This window comes from Thalassophryne amazonica, chromosome 15 (assembly GCF_902500255.1).
Source record: "Thalassophryne amazonica chromosome 15, fThaAma1.1, whole genome shotgun sequence".
Taxonomy (NCBI): domain Eukaryota; kingdom Metazoa; phylum Chordata; class Actinopteri; order Batrachoidiformes; family Batrachoididae; genus Thalassophryne; species Thalassophryne amazonica.
The window spans coordinates 8618109-8639451 of NC_047117.1; the positions used below are offsets into that span (position 1 = coordinate 8618109).

Genomic DNA, 21343 nt, shown 5'->3' on the forward strand with positions numbered 1-21343 from the left:
CTGACTATAAGTGTCTTGTGTGAACTCAGTGGCTGAGTTAGAATTTCTTTAAAAAACATACAAATTGCTATTTTAGGGTTTTGTTTTGTTTTTAAACTGAGCAAATAATTTGTTTTAGAGTGTCGAATACTCCAAAGAATATTTCACTTCTGTGAACTGATCCTCATAACGTGTAAAGCGAAATCAAAATACCAACAAGGCTGCAGCTTTGAACACTGTTACAAACAGCCCCGGCCTCCCCTATTACCATTATAACTGGTCTGCTGTCCCAATAAAGATCACAGCTTTGACCCCCTAAAACAAACAAAAAAAATCACTCATTCGTTTTATCTTAAATTTTCATCCTCGTTTCCACACCAGGAGCAACATTCGGGAATAAATCCGAGCAGCTCGTCACCTGAGCTGAAGTGGATCCAGAGGAGTCAGTCCGCAGCTGGCAGAGGTGGATGCGATCCTTTCCACCCCGCAGTAAAGAGCGCAGATCAGCAGCCTCCGTGACGTGTGCGCGCTGACAGTGTGAGGGTGATTCTTTAACTACGGGCACTATTGGCCTTGTAAATGTAATTTCCACCACACCATTGCCTTACAATATAAAGCGCCTTGGGGCAACTGTTTGTTGTGATTTGGCGCTATATACATGTGCTCTGATGTCACTGTTTATCTCCATAGAAACTACCCAAACAATCTTTCATACAAACTGTTTAAAGGGACATTACAGTGTTGTGGTGGAAATTACGGCAATAGTGTGGGGACAACTACATTTTGTTTAAAACATCACAACAGTTGTATGACATTGAATACCCCAATTATGTTTTGATTATTTTACTGATATTTTATTCAGAGATATTTTAAAACATTAGAAAAAACGTTTCTTTACCATTCATTTTTATCATTGAAGATCAAGAGTCTGGGTGTGGGACAAGCACAAAACGGCAATATTTGCATATAATGATGCTGAAAAAAGGTGAAAAAGTCATCATAGACTACTATAACAAATTTCTTAACACACTTTCATTGTAAAGATAACTATAAAAGTGTGAAATTTCCCCTTTTTTCTGTTTTTCATACAATATGATCAAATGACATAATAAGTGCCCGTAGTCTAAGAATCACCCGTGAATGAAGCCTGACACGGTTTATAACGAGTCAGACAAACGACTCTCCTCCAACCGGGATGTGCAATTGTCATTAAACCACGAGAAAGATCTGATGTGCGCACCTCCATGCCCCTCCAAAAGGATCCCCGCCAAACTTTGGTGTCATTGATTTGATTAGTTTTGTCTCATTTTAAACCTCTGAAGAGTTCTTCAACTTACTCCATCAAAACACATGGAGACAAAATAAAAATAAATAAATATAACCCAAACGTCGTCGTCACCATCATCTCTTCCTGATTGACTGACAGCAGCTGCAGCGTCATGTATTTCACTGACTGTAATCTAATGTTCCCGCATTTTTTGTAGCAAGGGCTAAAATTCCGGCGCCCCAAAGCCATTAATTTTGGCAATGTTGATTTGCCAAATATTTATTAATTTTCCCTAGCAACTACATACAATTGGTTATTTCGCTGCACTTAAGGGCGCTTTGAATGACCGCCTAAGACGAGGAATGATACATTCTCTGCTTCTGTCGGTGGAAATGCACTGTTGAATGAGAGTCAGTTGGAGGAAGTGTTGTTTTAATCATTCATATTACATGTAGGCACATACTATTAAGTAAAACTGACATTGATAATACTTTTTAAATATATATATATATTATGACTTTTCCCCTCCACATCTAGGAGGGCAGCGCCCGAGCGCCCCCTATGGGCCAGCCACCACTGTATGGCAGCAATCCCAGGGTGGCAGCTATAGCCATGTAGGGTCAATGATGACTACACAGGAGTCAACATTTAAAAACGCTCCAGTCATAGTGAGAAGTATACCACATTATTTGTCTGATCAATCAACACAGTTAATTAATCCATTTATTATTCTTACTAGCTCAACCAATAACGTTTTGTTCCTCACGAAAAATTTTAACCAAATGGGCACGTCATTGGAAGCCTTACAGTTGTGAACTCGAAGTAGTAGAGGCAGTTGTCAGTTAGGATGAACCATCGTCTCTTCCACGTTTTAACTCGACCTCCTGAAATAAACAAGCAAAAGTACAGGGAGAAAAAAAATTAACTGTGCCCCAAAATATACCTGTTATTGCTATTATTGTACTTGCAGATGGAAACACTGTAAAATTTGTGTAACACCTGAAAAACAAATGTTTTTAAGCCAATGCCATCAAACGTGGCATTTGGTATTGCGAAGGTTTTGCGTCCGCCTGTCTGTCTGTCCGTCTGTCTGTCTGTAAATTAAAATTCAAATTCAAATTTATTAATTTATATAGCGCCAATTCATGATGAACTCGTCTCAAGGCGCTTCACACAACATAAAACAACAACAAAAAACTGAATTAAAAATTTAAAACACAATAAAAAATGACCATAAAAGAATACAAGAATAAAAACACATCATAACACTAATGATAAAACAGAGAAAACAAATGAGTCTTTAAACGTGACTTAAAAATCTCCACAGTATCTGACTGCCGAATGTGTGCCGGGAGATCGTTCCACAGAGCTGGAGCACGGTAGGAGAAAGCTCTGTGACCAGCAGACTTTTTATTCACCCTGGGAACACACAGAAGTCCTGCACCCTGAGAACGCAGGGCGCGAGCCGGTACATAGGGGCTTACCAGGTCAGCCAGATAGGGAGGTGCAAGTCCATGAACAATTTTATAAACTAATAACACTACTTTAAAATCTGATCTTGCAGCAACTGGAAGCCAGTGCAGGGATGCCAAAACGGGGCGCAATGTGGTCAAACTTTCTGCTTTGTGTCAAGTCTGGCAGCAGCGTTTTGAACCAGTTGAAGACCCCTAATCCTGGACTGCAGTAAGCCAGAAAATAGAGCATTACAATAGTCCAATCTAGAAGAGACAAATGCATGAATCAAAGTCTCAGCATCAGTCATAGACAGGATGGGATGAATCTTCGCTATATTTCGCAAATGGAAGAAAGCAGTCCTCGTAATGTCTCTAATGTGGCGATCAAAGGACAACGTAGGATCAAAAATTACTCCAAGGTTCCTCACTTTATCAGTATGATGTATAACACACGACCCTAAGCTAAGTGCTTGCTGATCAAATTGATGCCGATACCTCACTGGACCAAGAACCATAACTTCAGTCTTATCAGAATTTAAAAGTAGGAAGTAACTAGACATCCAACTTCTTACTGATACAAGGCAATCTTCCAAAGATTTTATGTGAATGAGATTGTCAGCAGTTATTGGCATGTACAATTGAGTGTCATCAGCATAGCAATGAAAGGGAATCCCAAAGCGCCACAGTATATTCCCAAGGGGTGCTACATAAAAGGAAAAAGCAGGGGGCCTAAAACAGATCCCTGCGGAACCCCAAACTTCATGTCCCTACGATCAGAGGAGGTGCCATTACACAATACACAGTAAGAACGACTGGACAGGTATGACGTCAACCATGCAAGAGCAGTTCCAGTAATCCCAAAGTGATTCTCCTGCCTATTGAGTAAAATATGATGATCCACAGTATCAAATGCAGCACTAAGATCCAACAGCACCAAGACTGTAGCGGTATCTGAGTCCATTGCTCACAAAAGGTCATTCACTACTTTAGTAAGTGCTGTCTCTGTGGAGTGATATTTTCTAAAAGCAGACTGCAGTGGCTCAAAAAGATTATTCTCAGTGAGGTAGTCCACGAGCTGTCGCGAAACCACTTTTTCCAGGATTTTAGAACAAAATGATAGATTTGATATCGGTCTATAATTTTTCAATACACTAGGGTCGAGATTGGATTTCTTAAGTAATGGTTTAATCACTGCAGACTTGAAACATTTAGGAACACATCCAGAAGTTAATGAGAGATTTATAATTTCCAGCACAGTCGGTCCAAGAATGGGCCACAAGTCCTTAAACAGTTTTGTTGGTATAGGATCAAATAAACAGGTTGTGCTTTTAGTAGACGTCATGAGCTTCGTCTTACAGACAGACAGATGTCCGTCTGTCTGTCTGTAAGTCCAGTTCTATTACTGCCACAATCTTCAAAGTCACAGGAACCATTCTTGGGATACAGACCTTTGTCAAGTTCAAAGATGGCTGACCTATTTTAAGAGGTAAAAATATCATATTCTGCTTCATTGTTAGGTTTTTTTTATTTTATTTATTTATTTATTGTTTTTTTTGGCGTGGTGGGGCTGACAGCCAATCAGAATACAGCGGCACCATGACGTCAGTGGCTGGTCTGTCTAAAATCACTAGATTTATGTGTGTATATGAGATGTTTCTCATGTATTATGTAAAAGCTAGTGAGAAATAAACACTTCTAAAACTGAAAACGTTGTTTTTGGAACCTAATATTAACACCTCTGAAGTAATTCAGAAGACATTTCGCTGACGTTCGCGTGATGACATCACTGGCTGGTTTAGCTAGCTGCAAAACTCTGTTTCATTTGTGTGTTAATAACCTCTTTGTCATATATTATGTAAAAGCTAGCAAGAAATAAACGCTTCTAAAACTGAAACGTTGTTTTTGGAACCTAATAACACCTTTGGAGTGAACATCAGCGTGCACGCTAACTTTCACTAACTCAAAGTTAACTTCCTATGGAGTTAAATTTGCCTCATTAATACCTGCAAATACACAGAGGGTGATCTACAAATATTGCTTGATTTGCACAACTTGCGCTCTTGTCAGAAGCTCATGTACACACACACACACACACACACACACACACACACACACACACACACACACACACACACACACACACACACACACACACACACACACACACACAAGTCCTCCTGCAGATGCTGTGAAAATGTAATTCTTGTTTTTGACTGATTGATTGATAAATAGAGGGGCCTTATTAAACATGTACAAATTGTATGTAAGACAATAGGATCATAATAATTAATGAAACGCCTCCAAATTATAAAGAACACAATGATAATATGGCCGAGGAGGTATTTTAGCATTGATTTTTGTAAGATACCAAAGAAATTGGTTTTGTGGGGTGACCGTACTGTATTCATACAAACAGATGACGTTGGAAAGATATTTTACCAAGTTTCAGGAGCCAGCCTTCTCGGTCAGGGTTGAAGAAAGTGTGTGTGAGGTCATTCCCGTCGTCCTCTGGGATTTTGAAAGGCTCGTTATGTATGCTCTCATACAGCTTCTGAACAGGGTGGAGAAGAAACAGTATGGAAATAAGATGAAGTAAATCAACCTTGCAACATCTAAACACAAAGACTACCTGACTTTACTTCTGGAAATTCAGTCCTGGAATCTCTGCTGAACATTTCTCCAATAGAAGTTCCCCGTGTGCATATGTCAGGAAATTTAGTTCATGGTTTGTGTTATTGTTGTGCCAGTTGTCCAACACTAATCTTGTACTGTAATTCCGTGCCACTCGCCTTTGACTTTAGTGATTCCAGTTTGAACACCGTGACTGGCTCGTGAATCTTACCGAGAGGAGGTCGTTGGGTAGATCATCTCCGTTGTTGATGCCTCTGTTCATGGAGATGAAGCGTTCCAGGGTGGTCTTATCCTTCACGTTGGGGTTATGGAGGCTGGTGTTCAGCATGATGATGGCAAATGAGAGGATGTAGCACGTATCTGACCATACAGAGATGCACACACATTAAAGAGGTCACCTAATCGAGGTCACTCGGTGCCCTAAAAGCAGATGTTGAAGGTTGTATAGGCACAAACACACATGGACATTGCTACTTGCCATGCCCCTCGCTAAAGGGAGCATCTCTTCACCCCTCTCCCCCAGAATGGGTGGGCGTGTCAAGCAGACTACAGACCACCTCAGTGGGTGTTTCTTTTCCAGGAAGTAGTCCAGATATGGATTTCTGTGACACATATGTCATCTAACATCAGTTGCTTTCAGCCTAGTCGATTCCCACCTGTGGCCTTTCTGTGTGGAGTCCCTGTGTTTGCGTTTGTTCACTCTGGCTTCCTCCCACATCCAAAGACATGCAGGTTAGGTGGATTGGGAACTTTAATAAACTTGTCCGTAGGTGTGAATGTGTTTGTCTGTATGTGGCCCTGCGACAGACTGGCATCCTGTCCAGGGTGAACCCGTCTCACACCCTCTGGCTGCTGGGATAGGCTCCAGCCCCCCGTGACCCTCAATTGGAGTAAGCGGTTGAAGATGCGTGAGTGAGTTAGGTAAAATATGATTTTATAAAGTATGTGACCTTTAAATGATTTTATGGTTTTTGAGCTGTTTATATGAGCATAAACTCATATAAACTCTCCAGAAGTGTCAGCAGAAATGAACTTCAATGCAACCATAATATAATTTATGATAAAAGGTATTCATGCTAGTTACTTTTTCTCCAGTATTTAACTCAAAATAAAAACACATTATTATTATTATTATTAGTAGTAGTAGTATTAGTATTATTATTACTACTATTATTATTATTATTATGATGATGATTATTATTATTATTATTATTATTATTATTGTTGTTGTTGTTGTTGTTGTTATTATTATTATTTGTAGTAATAGCAGTAGCTTGTTTCAGGACCTTGATAATAATAATGTTTATTGGCAGTAGTAGGAGGAGTAGTAGCAGCTGAAGTGGAAAAATAATGTATATTCCTTCTTCTAAACTTCTATTGGCTGGATTTTATGAAGTTGTTAAATTAAAAAAAAAATCTTAGTTTTCTTTAATTATTATTATTATTGTTGTTGTTGTTGTTGTTATTATTTGTAGTAATAGCAGTAGCTTGTTTCAGGACCTTTATAATAATAATGTTTATTGGCAGTAGTAATAGTAATAGTAGTAGTAGTAGTAGGAGGAGGAGTAGGAGTAGTAGGAGTAGGAGTAGTAGCCGTTGAAGTAAAAAAATAATGTATATTCCTTTTTCTGAACTTCTATTGGCTGGGTTTTATGAAGTTGTTAAATTAAAAAAATCTTAGTCTTCTTTAATTATTATTATTATTATTATTATTATTATTATTATTATTATTATTATTATTATTATTATTATTCACTGTAAAACAGGTAATATGTTTGTCTTTGGCTGGTTGTGTTATGACAGAAGATATCAAAAAATTATGGACAGATTTTAATGAAAATTTATGGAATCAGACAGTGGATCAATAAAGAGTTGATTAGAATGAATGAAGTTCCAGGTTGATCATGATGATGTTGTTGATGATTATGAAATGATTTGTAATTTGGTGTGACAGTTTTACTCTGATTTATTTTCCTTTTCAGTTCCTTCTTGTAGCTTTTATTGCACAGCACTTTGTAAAATCTTTGAGCGCTGCACGTCTTTGTGATGTCTGATGATCAGATAAAGCATCAAAGCCTTGCTGATGATTGCAGATATGAAATATTGAAATAGCAAGTAGCGAACAGTTATGTTTAATGACATGAAACTCACACCTTTACTGCTGCTTCCTGAACATGCAAATTATACAAATGAAGTAGGACAGTTTGTCCTATAAAAAGCTGTAGGAGCTTCTGAGTGGAACTTTACTTACAGTAACTCTGCCACTGGATTCACTTCTGATTAGTGTAGCAAATCTAACAAGCTCGTGCTCTTGCACACAGTACTGTGTCTCTCATCATACTCATTAACAACGTTAAACACATCTGAATCCCTTATACGCACAGAAAGAGGTGTAAAAATGAAAACAGGTGCTGAAGTAGCTCAGATCATCAGTGAGGATGAAAAACGAGAGCAAAGCAAAATGAAGAAATGAAAGTTGAAAACCCACACACACAGGGCAGATGTGATGAAACAATCCTCCCCGTTACACTGACACATTTTTTACACAGAGTCCAGACAGGAAGTGGACAGGCGGAAGTTTCGTGAAGCTCACCCGTCGACTGGAAGACATGAATGTTGCATTCGCAGTATCGAGTGGCGAAGGCCTCCATCATCCGGTCAATCTTCTGTGCTTCACCAGGCAGACGAAAACTCCACAGAAACTGTCTGTTTGACAAACACAATGCCAAAGTGAGACGTTCACAAAGCTCACGTGCGAGCAGCTCAACTACGAGAACTTCCCACCAGTCTTAGGGTCCACTAGTCCTAGTATTACAGACATTGACATTTATGGTAGGCTACATGTTCCACTAAAGAAGGTTAAGTAATGTTACAAAAGTGCAAAAAAAAAAATGTAATTATGGTGAATTACCGTTATTTGTTAATTTTCAATTCAACAGTACAATTAAAGGTGATTTAATGGTGTATGTCAACAGAATCATATGTTTTATTTTTGTAAACTGAACAAAACTGGATCTGTTTTTTTAGCTGTTTGAAAGTATTACATTTGTTTGTGAACTTTAAAATCAATTTGGGATTGTAATATACATCATCAAATAATATAAAGAGGTTAGGGCCAGTGGTCCCTAGGACCAGTGGATCCTAGGACTACTGAACCCTCCCCATTTTGATACTCTGGGTGCTTCTTATCCTGTGTGCTACTATGCAATGCTACTGGAACCCCAATTTCCCTGAGAAAGCCTTCCCAAGGGATCAATAAAGTTCTGTCTAATCTAATCCATCAACTACATACATCTGTTTTTACAATATTATCTCTTGGTGGATACTGAAGCAGAGCCGGTGTTGCCGACCGAATGGTCCCCACTAAAAATCGGTTCACCCAGCCTTCACTGCGCAAGCGTCATTTGGAGCATCAGCAGCGATTCATCGGTTATCACCTCATTTCTGCTTAAAACTGCACTGCAGTCATCATCTGTCTCAGCAACAGATATCTGAAGCATCATTTCCACATAAATTCTGCGTTATTTCATAATAAAAGACGGGAGAGCGATCAGAGCACCACAGCAGCACATCTGAGTCTGATGTGTTGCTGCGCCTCATTTCGGAGCGTCAGCAGCGATTTACCGATTATTGACTCGTTTCTGCTTAAAACTGACTTTAGAATGAGTTAAGAAGTTTTACTTTGTCATCTGATGATTAATAATCACATTATTCCCTTTGATCGCTTTGGGTGTCGCAAGTCAGCCTCACAGAGTCAGACTCAGGCGTGCTGCTGTGGCGCTCTGATCGCTCCCCCGTCTATTATTATGAAATAATGCTGAATTTATGTGGAAATGATTGTTGTAGAAAAGCTTCAGATATCTGTCGCTGAGATAGAAGATGAGAGGAGTGCAGTTTTAAGCAGAAACTAGGCGATAATCTGTGAATTGCTGCTGATGCTCAGAAATGACATGTTCATTGAAGGCAGGGCAGACCAATTTTTAGGGGGGACCGTTCGGTCGGCAACACGAGCAATAGTTGGCTGGGAAAAGTGAGAATGCACCCCCCCACCCTGTGGTATTTCCACATAATGTGAACAAAGATGTAAATAGGTCTTCATGAAATTTTCCTCATAAATGAACTACAGAAGTTGGATTATGCATAGAGTCTCCAGTGACAGCCACAGATGCTTATATCTCCTTCAGAGTTGTCAAGTGTGTCTTGGTGGCTTCCCTCACTAGCCTCCCATTTGCACAGTCTATCAGTTTTTGAGAACTGCCTACTCCAAACAGATTTACCATACAGTCCCATATTATTTGTATTTTTTAACCAGTTTACATGAAGTCTAGGACATTTTCAGTGACTTGGAAATGTTTGTGTCCTTTGGTTGGTTGTAGTTGGAGAAACTGTGTATAGTGCAAGCCTAGATTTAACCTGTTTTCCTGTTTTACAATCCTCCTCTACTCCGCTCCAACATGAAGCTGTAAATGGGGATGCAACAGGAAAATGTTGAACCAGTTTCCCCACTCACATCCACAGAAGAAGCCGGTACTTCTTTCAGAGATGCCTGGGTGTCTTGATGGCTTCCCTCACTTGCTCTCTCCCAGCATGGTCACTCAGTTTTTGAGAACTGTCAACTTGACACAGATTTACCATACGGTGCCATACTGTCTGTATTTCTTAATGATTGAAGTACATGAAGTCCAGGATATTTTTAGTGACCTGGAAATGTTCATGTTTCCATCCTCTGACTTGTTTCAGGAAAACTGGCTGCAAAATTCTGATTTAATCGTTATAATAAATTGCTCCATCTTTTTTTTTTTTTTTTTTTTTTATGTGTTGTAGGTGTTAAACACAGGGATAGATGTACATTAACAAATGACATGAAGTTGACTACATAAAAACTTGACAGATGAGTTTGCTGTAAATGAGACAGACTGGACAGTAAATAGCCAACCTGAGGGCCTGGACAAGGTTGAGATCGGAGAACTCGTGAAGCTCCACAAAGGCCTTCAGAGTTTTGAGGTGGAGCTCCTCTCTGTGAGAAGACACACAAAACAAGACTGTGACTATATATATATATATATATATATATATATACACACACTTTTCATTTGGCAGCCTACATTTTACTTTGACCAGCCTACATTTGTTGGGATGCAGAACAATCCCCTGGTTTCCTCCTATATTGTTTATTAACTTTACACATCTTCACCTTCTCCTTCTCTTTCATCTATCCTCACCTTTCACCGAGAAATTCTCCAATGGCGGTTTTGTTGAGTCCCTCCTCCTTGTAGAGGAACTCAGCGATGGGCTGAGCCTTCCCATCCAGCAGCTTGTTCTCCACCAGGTGCTTCACACCCTGCACACAGCGACAGCATCGATTAGTCCTGTCTCCACTTTCTGATTGGTCTGTGCTGCAGATTCTGCACCAATCCCCATGCACATTGTGGTTAGATGCATTTTGGATTTTCAATGATCTCATTTTCATGTTTGCAACTTCTGCAATCCCAATTCCTTAAAATTAATTTCTGTTCCTCTTTCTTTCCATTTCAGGGGTGGGATGAAAAAAAGAGTGTTTTTAAAATATATTTCTGATGGAAGTAAAAATGATGAGCGCAGCTGTGTTGGCTGGAAATGCTGCAAGTTTGAAGCAGGGAAATTTCATTTTCCAAATATGCACCTTGTTTTTCTGCAAGACAACACGCAACATTTTTTCTAAAATGTATTCCCCAAAGTGATCCAAAAAACTGCAGAATGCAGTAACAGAAGCAAAAACTGCTCAACAGTTGATGTGAAGAATTTTGTGTACACCTGATGAAACAAGTGTGGTTATTTTTTAGGAAAAAAAAAAATTCACATTCATACAAACAAATTTTGAAAAAAACTACAAAACTTCATTTTTCAGTGTATTAAACTAACTTAAAAAGTGTACTGTATGCATTCAATTTGTTATTTAATGGCTTACAGTGCATCTGGTAAGTATTCACAGCCCTTCACCTTTTCCACATTTTGTTATGTTACAGCCTTATTCCAAAATGAATTAAATAATTTTTTCCCTAAAAAAAATCTACCCACAACACCCCATAATGACAACAGGAAATTTTATTTATTTATTTGGACATTATTGCTAATTTATTAAAAATAAAAATAAACTAAAAACCACGTGCACATAAGTATTCACACCTTTTGCTCAATACTTTGTTGATGCACCTTTGGCAGCAATTACAGCCTCACGTCTTCTTGAATATGATGCTACAAGATTGGTGCATCTTTCTTTGGGCAGTTTGGTCCATTCCTCTTTTCAGCACCTCTCAAGCTCCATCAGGTTGGATGGGGAGCGCCAGTGCACAGACATTTTCAGATCTCTCCAGAGACCTTCAATGGGATTCAGGTCTGGGCTCTGGCTGGGCCACTCAAGGACATTCACAGAGTTGTCCTGAAGCCACTCCTTTGATATCTTGACTGTGTGTTTAGGGTCATTGTCCTGCTGAAAGATGAACCGTCACCCCAGTCTGAGGTCAAGAGCGCTCTGGAGCAGGTTTTCATCCAGGATGTCTCTGTACATTGCTGCATTCATCTTTCCCTCATTCCTCACTCTCTCAGTTCCTGCTGCTGAAAAACATCCCCACAGCATGATGCTGCCACCACCATGCTTCACTGTTGGGTGGTGTCTGGTTTCCTCCAAACATGATGCCTTGAATTCACACCAAAGAGTTCAATCTTTGTCTCATTTCATCAGACCAGAGAATTTTGTTTCTGATGGTCTGAGTCCTTCAGGTGACTTTTGTCAAACTCCAGGTGGATTGCCATGTGCCTTTTACTAAGGAGTGGCTTCCATCTGGCCACTCTACCATACCGGCCTGATTGGTGGATTGCTGCAGAGATGGTTGTCCTTCTGGAAGGTTCTCCTCTCTCCACAGAGGAATGCTGGAGCTCTGACAGAGTGGCCATCGGGTTCTTGGACACCTCCCTGACTAAGGCCCTTCTCCCCTGTTCACTCAGTTAGGGCCCTTTCACACATAGTGCAAATTTGGTCGAATTGTGCATGAAGTGCGCATGAAGCAGAAACTGTATGCAATACGTGTAAAATCATACCTGCTTCCAACGCCTCGTACACCTGTTGCTACAAGTATTTGCGTACACGAGTGACTGAAAGACAGAGTGTGCAAGTCCATTGAACCTTCGCACGGCAGGTGTCAGCCAAATTTCAGGTGATACACACGAACATCTAACACCACTCGCTTGGCACTTAGAAAATGTGTGGCCATTCGCACTATTAACATGACAACAGTCAGCAGATGATCACTGTCGAGATGGATGTGAAATTTGTCTAAGTGTCCCCATGAGTGTGGCTTTGCAAACAGACACAGTAACACGTTGGTGTGTGCGCTGAACTGACAGGGGGTGTGGCCGCCGACAGGAGCAGCAAGGGAGCTCTGTGGATCTGGACGTCACGGCTGGAGAACACGTACTGTGTTTGGACATGGACTAACAACTGCCCACTGTGACGCACGTGTGTCTGCTTGCTGTCATCACGTGGACATACATAAAAACATATATCGCTGTTGCAATGGGCTGCAGCGAGCTCGCTCACAGCGTGCACATTGACAGGCTGCCCCAGGTGAAACAGACTGTCAGATCATAACGCACAGTGGGCGATCTGAATGTCGTCACCCACTTGGCCTCTGTTAGATGAGACCAATTTTATTATTTTATCATATTTTATTTTAATTTGATATTATGAATCCAACATTTGCAGTGTTATATTTTTTTATTTAATTAATATTATATGTATGATATTTGTTTTCATTTTGCAGTTTAAGACCATACTCACTTTTTTAGATTAAAGAGCATAATTTTATTATTTTAATGTAATGAAAACTGATTTTTTTTTTTTATCATTTTCATTTGTTGTCATAAAGAGAGTGTAATGTAATTTGTTGTTTTCAGTTTAATATCTTTATTTTATTTAGATCCTGCTGTAGATACGTAATATGTTGTCACTTTGAAAGCAGAATAGAATAGAATAGAATAGAATAGAATAGACATTTTATTGTCCCCTTAGGGAAATTATTTCTGAGTGAGTGTAAATGTGAGACACTTTGTTCTCTGTTGACAAGACCAGACAACCAAGACAAGAGACATGAGCAGTATGGACTTCAGCCGCACCTTATTAATATTGCACGTTCACCACACACACACACACACACACACACACACACACACACACACACACACACACACACACGCACACACACACACACACACACACACACACACACACACACACACACACACACACACACACACACACACACACACACACTTTGGTTAAAGGTTGATTAACAAGTGACATAAGACAGAGTTGCTGTCAGACAGACTTGACATCAACAACAAGCCATTACAGCAGTTTGATGGCACAGTGAAATTAGAGTGCACAGTGAAGGCCATTAAAATGCAGGGAAATTTAACAATAAATACATCATCCTAAAAGATAAAATTATTATTAAAAAGGTCATATATTTTCCCTGTTCACACCCGCTGAAAATAAATAATTTCTGCTATTTCTTTAATCTCAATCTTAATCTCAGTGTATTTATAAAGCGCTTTAAAATCAATGCCAATGACCAAAGTGCTGTACACAAATAAGAACAAGCAAGTTAAAATACATAAAAACAATAAATAATAAAAACCAACATCTCAAGCTGAGTTAAAAGCCAAAGAGAAGAAATGTGTTTTAAGACAGGATTTAAAAGCAGAGAGAGAATCAGCCTGCCTGATGTGCAAAGGAAGATCATTCCACAGTTTTGGGGCAGCGACTGAAAAAGCGTGGTCACCTCTTCACTTCCTCTTTGACTTTGGGATATCTAACAGTGACAGATCAGCTGACCTGAGTGAGCATGAAGGGACGTATAAATGGAGCAGGTCAGACAGATATGGTGGGGCAAAGCCACGAAGACATTTAAAAACAAATAAAAGAATTTTAAAATCAATTCTAAAACGAACTGGGAGCCAATGGAGTGACGCCAAAATCGGTGTAATGTGTTGGCATTTTTTAACACCGACTAAAAGTCGAGCAGCAGCATTTTGTACCATCTGTAACTGATTGCTTGTGGAATAAATGAGTCTTTTGTTCTGCTTTAGCAACACAGCAGCTCAAAGGCTGAAAAAAGTAGATGTTTTGGTCTGCTAAGATTTTATTTGCTTGGCTCTTGGATCTTTCTTTTTTAATATATTCATTCTTAGCTATATAAGTTAACTAGTGCACTTACGGAAATAATAACCACTGCCTGTAAGTTGCTGTTTTGTGCTTCTGTCACACGGCCAAACCAGCAAATTATGCAAAATGTTAGAACACTCACCAAAAAGGTGCTGTGAAAACACCTTTAGCATATTGCAGTCAACGTTCAATGAAACCAACTTTTTTTTTTTTTTTTTTTCAGAAAATAAAGCCTGTGCTGCCCTTTCTTCTGGATGATGTCTGCACACTACGTCCACTTCAACCTGTTTTCTAAAAGCACCTGTACAGTATACGTAGTTACAGACTGTGTGGGCCGTGTTCCTGCTCATCACCCTGGAGGAGGCTGACCAGTGCTGCATCATCAAGCAGTATTGAGTTCTCGGATTATTTATTTATTCATATTTTCAAAAATCAGAAAACGTTAATAAAAACATGTAATTGTTAAACATTAAATTAATTAGCTGCACTGGAGACTGAGCATCTCCTGTCACCTCATATACATCTGGGCATTGTGGACTATGACAAGTACCTGGATGTCCACAAACTGGACTGGGCTGTAAAACACAGATGCTGTGTAGAAGAAAGGTCAGAGCTGACTGTACTTCCTCAGAAAGCTCAGATCTTTCATTGTCTGCAGAAATATGTTGCAGATGTTTTATCATTCAGTGGTCTCCAGCATCACCTTCTATGATGTAGTGTGCTGGGGCAGCAGGCTGAAGGCAGCTGACACAAAACAAACAGACTCAACAAGCTCATCAGGAGAGCTTGCTCTGTCCTGGGGGCTGAGCTGGAATCTGTGGTGGAGCTGTCAGCAGGGGCGTAGGTTTGCATATGGACCATAGGGACAAGTCACAACCAATATTTTGGGATGGCAAAATAGTCCCTACCAATATTTAGAATTTTTTTTTATAACAAAATCATTCACTATTTTTTTGCGTACTCGATACTATAATTTTAGTCGTCACGTTTTGTGTTTTCGACGTGCCAGAGTGACAGGGTTACCCATGTTGCAATTTCATTGGCTCACGTTCTTCTCACATTGCTGTAAACAAAGCGCATCTCGTGGCAGGCAGCGCTTCATTTGTAAAGTGGGAGGTCCCGGAGCGCAGAGGATGGGTGGCTCCGGTGCAGTGTTGCCAGATGTACGATAATTATCGTATTTGTACGATAGTTTTGCCCTCTGTACGATGTACGATCAATAATGGGAAAAAATCCAATATGTACGATTATTTCAGTTGGTTGCCCAAACACGCATCTCTCTCTGACACCCAAGAATCATTTTGCAGGTGTTGCACTCAGGCGGCATCAAATGCTGGCTTTGGGCGACGGGGACAGTCATTTGAAAGCCCGCCCCCTCTCATACAAAGTAATGAGTTCCATCCAATCTGTACCGTGACAGGAAGATTCCCCAAACAACATCTTTTTTTTTTTCGAAACTTTATTTCAACAAATGCAATAACAAACGAACAAAACACAAGAGCAAAGAGATATACAAGAAGAATAAAAAAAAAGTTAAAGTTCCTTATGGAGGTGTCAACATTTTTTTCTGTGTTCAACAAAATCTGCACAAGTGGCATCGGATGACGACAGCGACCTCGAGGTTGAATTCGGCTCTTTCTAGTCTGGTAATTAACACGTTTGTGTCCCTTCACAGAAAAAAAAATCTTTCTAGTCTGGTAGTGCATTTGCTTGTGCATTTGCGTTCTTGTTGTGCCATAGTTTCCCCATTACTATAATTACTGTTTAAAAATGTGACATAAAATTCTTTGTAAATAAAAAAAAACACACGTTAAAATAGCTACGTTGTATGCGTTTTGTTTGTGTACGATAATTTCTGCCAAAATACGATAATTTTGAGGTTTTGGTACGATAGTTTCATATTTCATATCTGGCAACACTGCTCCGGTGCAGAAAAACAAGAAGGGCGGGGCTTGCGAACAATGCTGTGCGCCACACTTAAAATAAACTGCACACACACCTTCACAAATGACACTAACACCCTGCCTTTTCCTCAAAAATTACTACATTTATGTTTGCTGTCTGTCTCTGTACTTTTCTGTCACTTTTGCGCTCTTTTTCATACTTTTCCCTCGTTTCAAAACTCACCGAACGCACTTTACCGTAATATATGCAACATATAGCATACTGTTGGATAGCACGGGTTCTTGGCTTGCTGTCAGTGTTGAAATTTTTCAGCGTGAGGGCTTACATGAGAACTTACGGTAATGAGAATCAGCGGCGCACTAGTGTGAAACTTCCGTGTTTTTCCTCTGCGTTATGACATCACAGGCTTACGTTTACCGTAATACACCATATATATCATTGTAAAGCCCTTTTTTTGTTGGCAAATTAGGTTGCCAGATACCTACAACTGCATTATTGATGAAGAGAATAGATTATACATCTTGGTTGCAAAAACTTTTTTTTTTGTTAGCTCCACAATTATTTTTTTTTGTTGTCTTGTTCTCTCAGGTGTAGGCCTATAGAATAGATTCGTGATTTTGGGTTTGTTATTTAAGCTATTTCTTTGTCTGCCTACACACTTAATAATGTAAATAAAGTGTTAAATTATTCAGCATTATGTCGTCATATGTTATGTATTATGCTGTACTTGTGCGTCTAATGGTATGAGTGGGTTAGGGGGTGGTGGTGGTGGGCAGGGGGGCCGGGGGGGGGGGGTGGTATTGTCCCTACCAAAGCTGAGACCAAACCTACGCCCTTGGCTGTCAGAGAGGAGGATGCTGAGGAAACTGTTCAGCATCCTGGACAACACCTCCCACTCCCTGCATGCCATACTGACATGCTGTCAGAGTACCTTCAGCCAAAGACTGAGACCACTGAGGTGCACCACAGAATGCCACCGGAGGTCTTTCCTACCTGTGGCAATCTGACGATATAATTCCAACCCCCTTCTGCAGGAGGAATACATAATGAACAAAGATATTCAGTTATTCTGAGTAAATTTGTTGTACAAACAAAACAAAACAATGTTCACTGATTACTGTTTCTGTACTCTGACAAAATAATTTCCTTCAGGATGAATAAAGTTTATCTCATCTTCTCTTCTCTTATCTTATAACTTTATGGACCTATATAGATGTCCCTGACAATTATGTTGATCATCAGTCACATCACATCTGTCTGAGTGTTCTGTTCTGGATCCAGAAATATAAAACACAATTTAAAATCACTGAAATCTAATGTTAATATATTTGCTAAGAGAGACAAACAAAAAGGTTGTGGAGGCCGATCAGAAATGACTGCATTAATATACAATATTAATTTACCCAGAACGTGTCTGAAAGGATGAAGATGCTGTTGTGTTTGTTTATGCAAACAACAGCCTTCACATCCGTCGCAACCTTTTCTGTCGTGCTAAAACCACAGAATGTGTTGCATCATTTTCAGCTCACAAACTCATAAGGCCGAGGGGGAACTAAAGACCACACAGCAACAAGCAGGACATGCAAACCAGCTGCATCAAAATAAACAGATGAATAAAATAAAACAGGCAAATAAATAGATGAGATGAAGCCAAGTCGAAATAGCTTCAATTGTGTTATTTTCAAATGTTACACTTGTGGAAATGCATGAACATAAAATAAGAATAAATAAATTATCAAATCAAATCAATTTTATTGCCCCAAGGCGCCTTATATTGTAAGGCAAGGCCATACAATAATTATGGAAAAACCCCAACGGTCAAAACGACCCCCTGTGAGCAAGCACTTGGTGACAGTGGGAAGGAAAAACTCCCTTTTAACAGGAAGAAACCTCCAGCAGAACCAGGCTCAGGGAGGGGCAGTCTTCTGCTGGGACTGGTTGGGGCTGAGGGAGAGAACCAGGAAAAACACATGCTGTGGAGGGGAGCAGAGATCAATCACTAATGATTAAATGCAGAGTGGTGCATACAGAGCAAAAAGAGAAAGAAACACACAGTGCATCATGGGAACCCCCCAGCAGTCTAAGTCTATAGCAGCATAACTAAGGGATGGTTCAGGGTCACCTGATCCAGCCCTAACTATAAGCTTTAGCAAAAAGGAAAGTTTTAAGCCTAATCTTAAAAGTAGAGAGGGTGTCTGTCTCCCTAATCCGAATTGGGGGCTGGTTCCACAGGAGAGGAGCCTGAAAGCTGAAGGCTCTGCCTCCCATTCTACTCTTAAAAACCCTAGGATCTACAAGTAAGCCTGCAGTCTGAGAGCGAAGCGCTCTATTGGGGTGATATGGTACTATGAGGTCCCTAAGATAAGATGGGACCTGATTATTCAAAACCTTATAAGTAAGAAGAAGAATTTTAAATTCTATTCTAGAATTAAAGGAAGCCAATGAAGAGAGGTCAATATGGGTGAGATATGCTCTCTCCTTCTCTACTCTACTGGTGGTTGGCTATCACTGCGGTATTGTATCACTTCCTGTTCCGGAGCACAGCAGAGTTTTGCTGTGTCTGTTAGCTGTTTAATCTGTGCAGTTAGATTGATCTAGATAACTAGATAACGATTTGTTTCACAGTGTAATCTTCACGTGCCTTAACTAAAGCACTCCCTCTGCTGAATCACCTCTAAATTATTTACACATTATTCACTTCGTGTGTTTTTAGGAATCCGCTAGCTTAGCGCAGCTACTAGCTCTTAGCCGGTTTAGCATGGCGGCTTCTCCTGTCTCTCCCGCACTTTTCTGCTCTGGGTGTGAAATGTTTAGTTATTCCTCGGCCTCCTTTAGCAGTAATGGTACTTGTAATATGTGTAGCTTATTCGTAGCTTTGAAGGCCAGGCTGGGCGAATTGGAGACTCGGCTCCGCACCTTGGAAAATCCTACAGCTAGCCAGGCCCCTGTAGTTGGTGCGGATCAAGGTAGCTTAGCCGCCGTTAGTTCCCCTCCGGCAGATCCCGAGCAGCCGGGAAAGCAGGCTGACTGGGTGACTGTGAGGAAGAAGCGTAGCCCTAAACAGAAGCCCCGTGTAAACCGCCAACCCGTTCACATTTCTAACCGTTTTTCCCCACTCAGTGACACACCCACCGAGCATCAAACTCTGGTTATTGGCGACTCTGTTTTGAGAAATGTGAAGTTAGCGACACCAGCAACCATACTCAATTGTCTTCCGGGGGCCAGAGCAGGCGACATTGAAGGAAATTTGAAACTGCTGGCTAAGGCTAAGCGTAAATTTGGTAAGATTGTAATTCACGTTGGCAGTAATGACACCCGGTTACGCCAATCGGAGGTCACTAAAATTAACATTGATTCGGTGTGTAACTTTGCAAAAACAATGTCAGACTCTGTAGTTTTCTCTGGGCCCCTCCCCAATCGGACCGGGAGTGACATGTTTAGCCGCATATTCTCCTTGAATTGCTGGCTGTCTGAGTGGTGTCCAAAAAATGAGGTGGGCTTCATACATAATTGGCAAAGCTTCTGGGGAAAACCTGGTCTTGTTAGGAGAGACAGCATCCATCCCACTTTGGATGGAGCAGCTCTCATTTCTAGAAATCTGGCCAATTTTCTTAAATCCTCCAAACCGTGACTATCCAGGGTTGGGACCAGGAAGCAGAGTTGTAGTCTTACACACCTCTCTGCAGCTTCTCTCCCCCTGCCATCCCCTCATTACCCCATCCCCGTAGAGACGGTGCCTGATCCCAGACCACCAATAACCAGCAAAAATCTATTTAAGCATAAAAATTCAAAAAGAAAAAATAATATAGCACCTTCAACTGCACCACAGACTAAAACAGTTAAATGTGGTCTATTAAACATTAGGTCTCTCTCTTCTAAGTCCCTGTTAGTAAATGATATAATAATTGATCAACATATTGATTTATTCTGCCTTACAGAAACCTGGTTACAGCAGGATGAATATGTTAGTTTAAATGAGTCAACACCCCCGAGTCACACTAACTGCCAGAACGCTCGTAGCACGGGCCGAGGCGGAGGATTATCAGCAATCTTCCATTCCAGCTTATTAATTAATCAAAAACCCAGACAGAGCTTTAATTCATTTGAAAGCTTGACTGTTAGTCTTGTCCATCCAAATTGGAAGTCCCAAAAACCAGTTTTATTTGTTATTATCTATCGTCCACCTGGTCGTTACTGTGAGTTTCTCTGTGAATTTTCAGACCTTTTGTCTGACTTAGTGCTTGGCTCAGATAAGATAATTATAGTGGGCGATTTTAACATCCACACAGATGCTGAGAATGACAGCCTCAACACTGCATTTAATCTATTATTAGACTCAATTGGCTTTGCTCATAATGTAAATGAGTCCACCCACCACTTTAATCATATCTTAGATCTTGTTCTGACTTATGGTATGGAAACTGAAGACTTAACAGTATTCCCTGAAAACTCCCTTCTGTCTGATCATTTCTTAATAACATTTACATTTACTCTGATGGACTACCCAGCAGTGGGGAATAAGTTTCATTACACTAGAAGTCTTTCAGAAAGCGCTATAACTAGGTTTAAATATATGATTCCTTCTTTATGTTCTCTAATGCCATATACTAACACAGTGCAGAGTAGCTACCTAAACTCTGTAAGTGAGATAGAGTATCTCGTCAATAGTTTTACATCCTCATTGAAGACAACTTTGGATGCTGTAGCTCCTCTGAAAAAGAGAGCCTTAAATCAGAAGTGCCTGACTCTGTGGTATAACTCACAAACTCACAGCTTAAAGCAGATAACCCGTAAGTTGGAGAAGAAATGGCGTCCCGGTTTCTTTTCAGCACTGTAGCCAGGCTGACAAAGAGTCAGAGCTCTATTGAGCTGAGTATTCCTTTAACTTTAACTAGTAATGACTTC

The 21343-nt window shown here is 40.2% G+C and overlaps 1 protein-coding gene across 1 annotated transcript in view; it reads right to left on the bottom strand.

Moving 5' to 3' along the window:
* cyth4b (cytohesin 4b) overlaps positions 1-21343 on the bottom strand; it is a 36149-nt gene that overhangs the window by 2213 nt on the left and 12593 nt on the right. The window contains exons 5-10 of the mRNA XM_034188618.1: positions 10554-10672; positions 10268-10348; positions 7925-8037; positions 5543-5691; positions 5140-5251; positions 2054-2130 (exon numbers count right to left, since the gene is read on the bottom strand). Coding sequence (XP_034044509.1) covers positions 2054-2130; positions 5140-5251; positions 5543-5691; positions 7925-8037; positions 10268-10348; positions 10554-10672 — 651 coding nt within the window. The remainder of the gene's footprint in view (positions 1-2053; positions 2131-5139; positions 5252-5542; positions 5692-7924; positions 8038-10267; positions 10349-10553; positions 10673-21343) is intronic.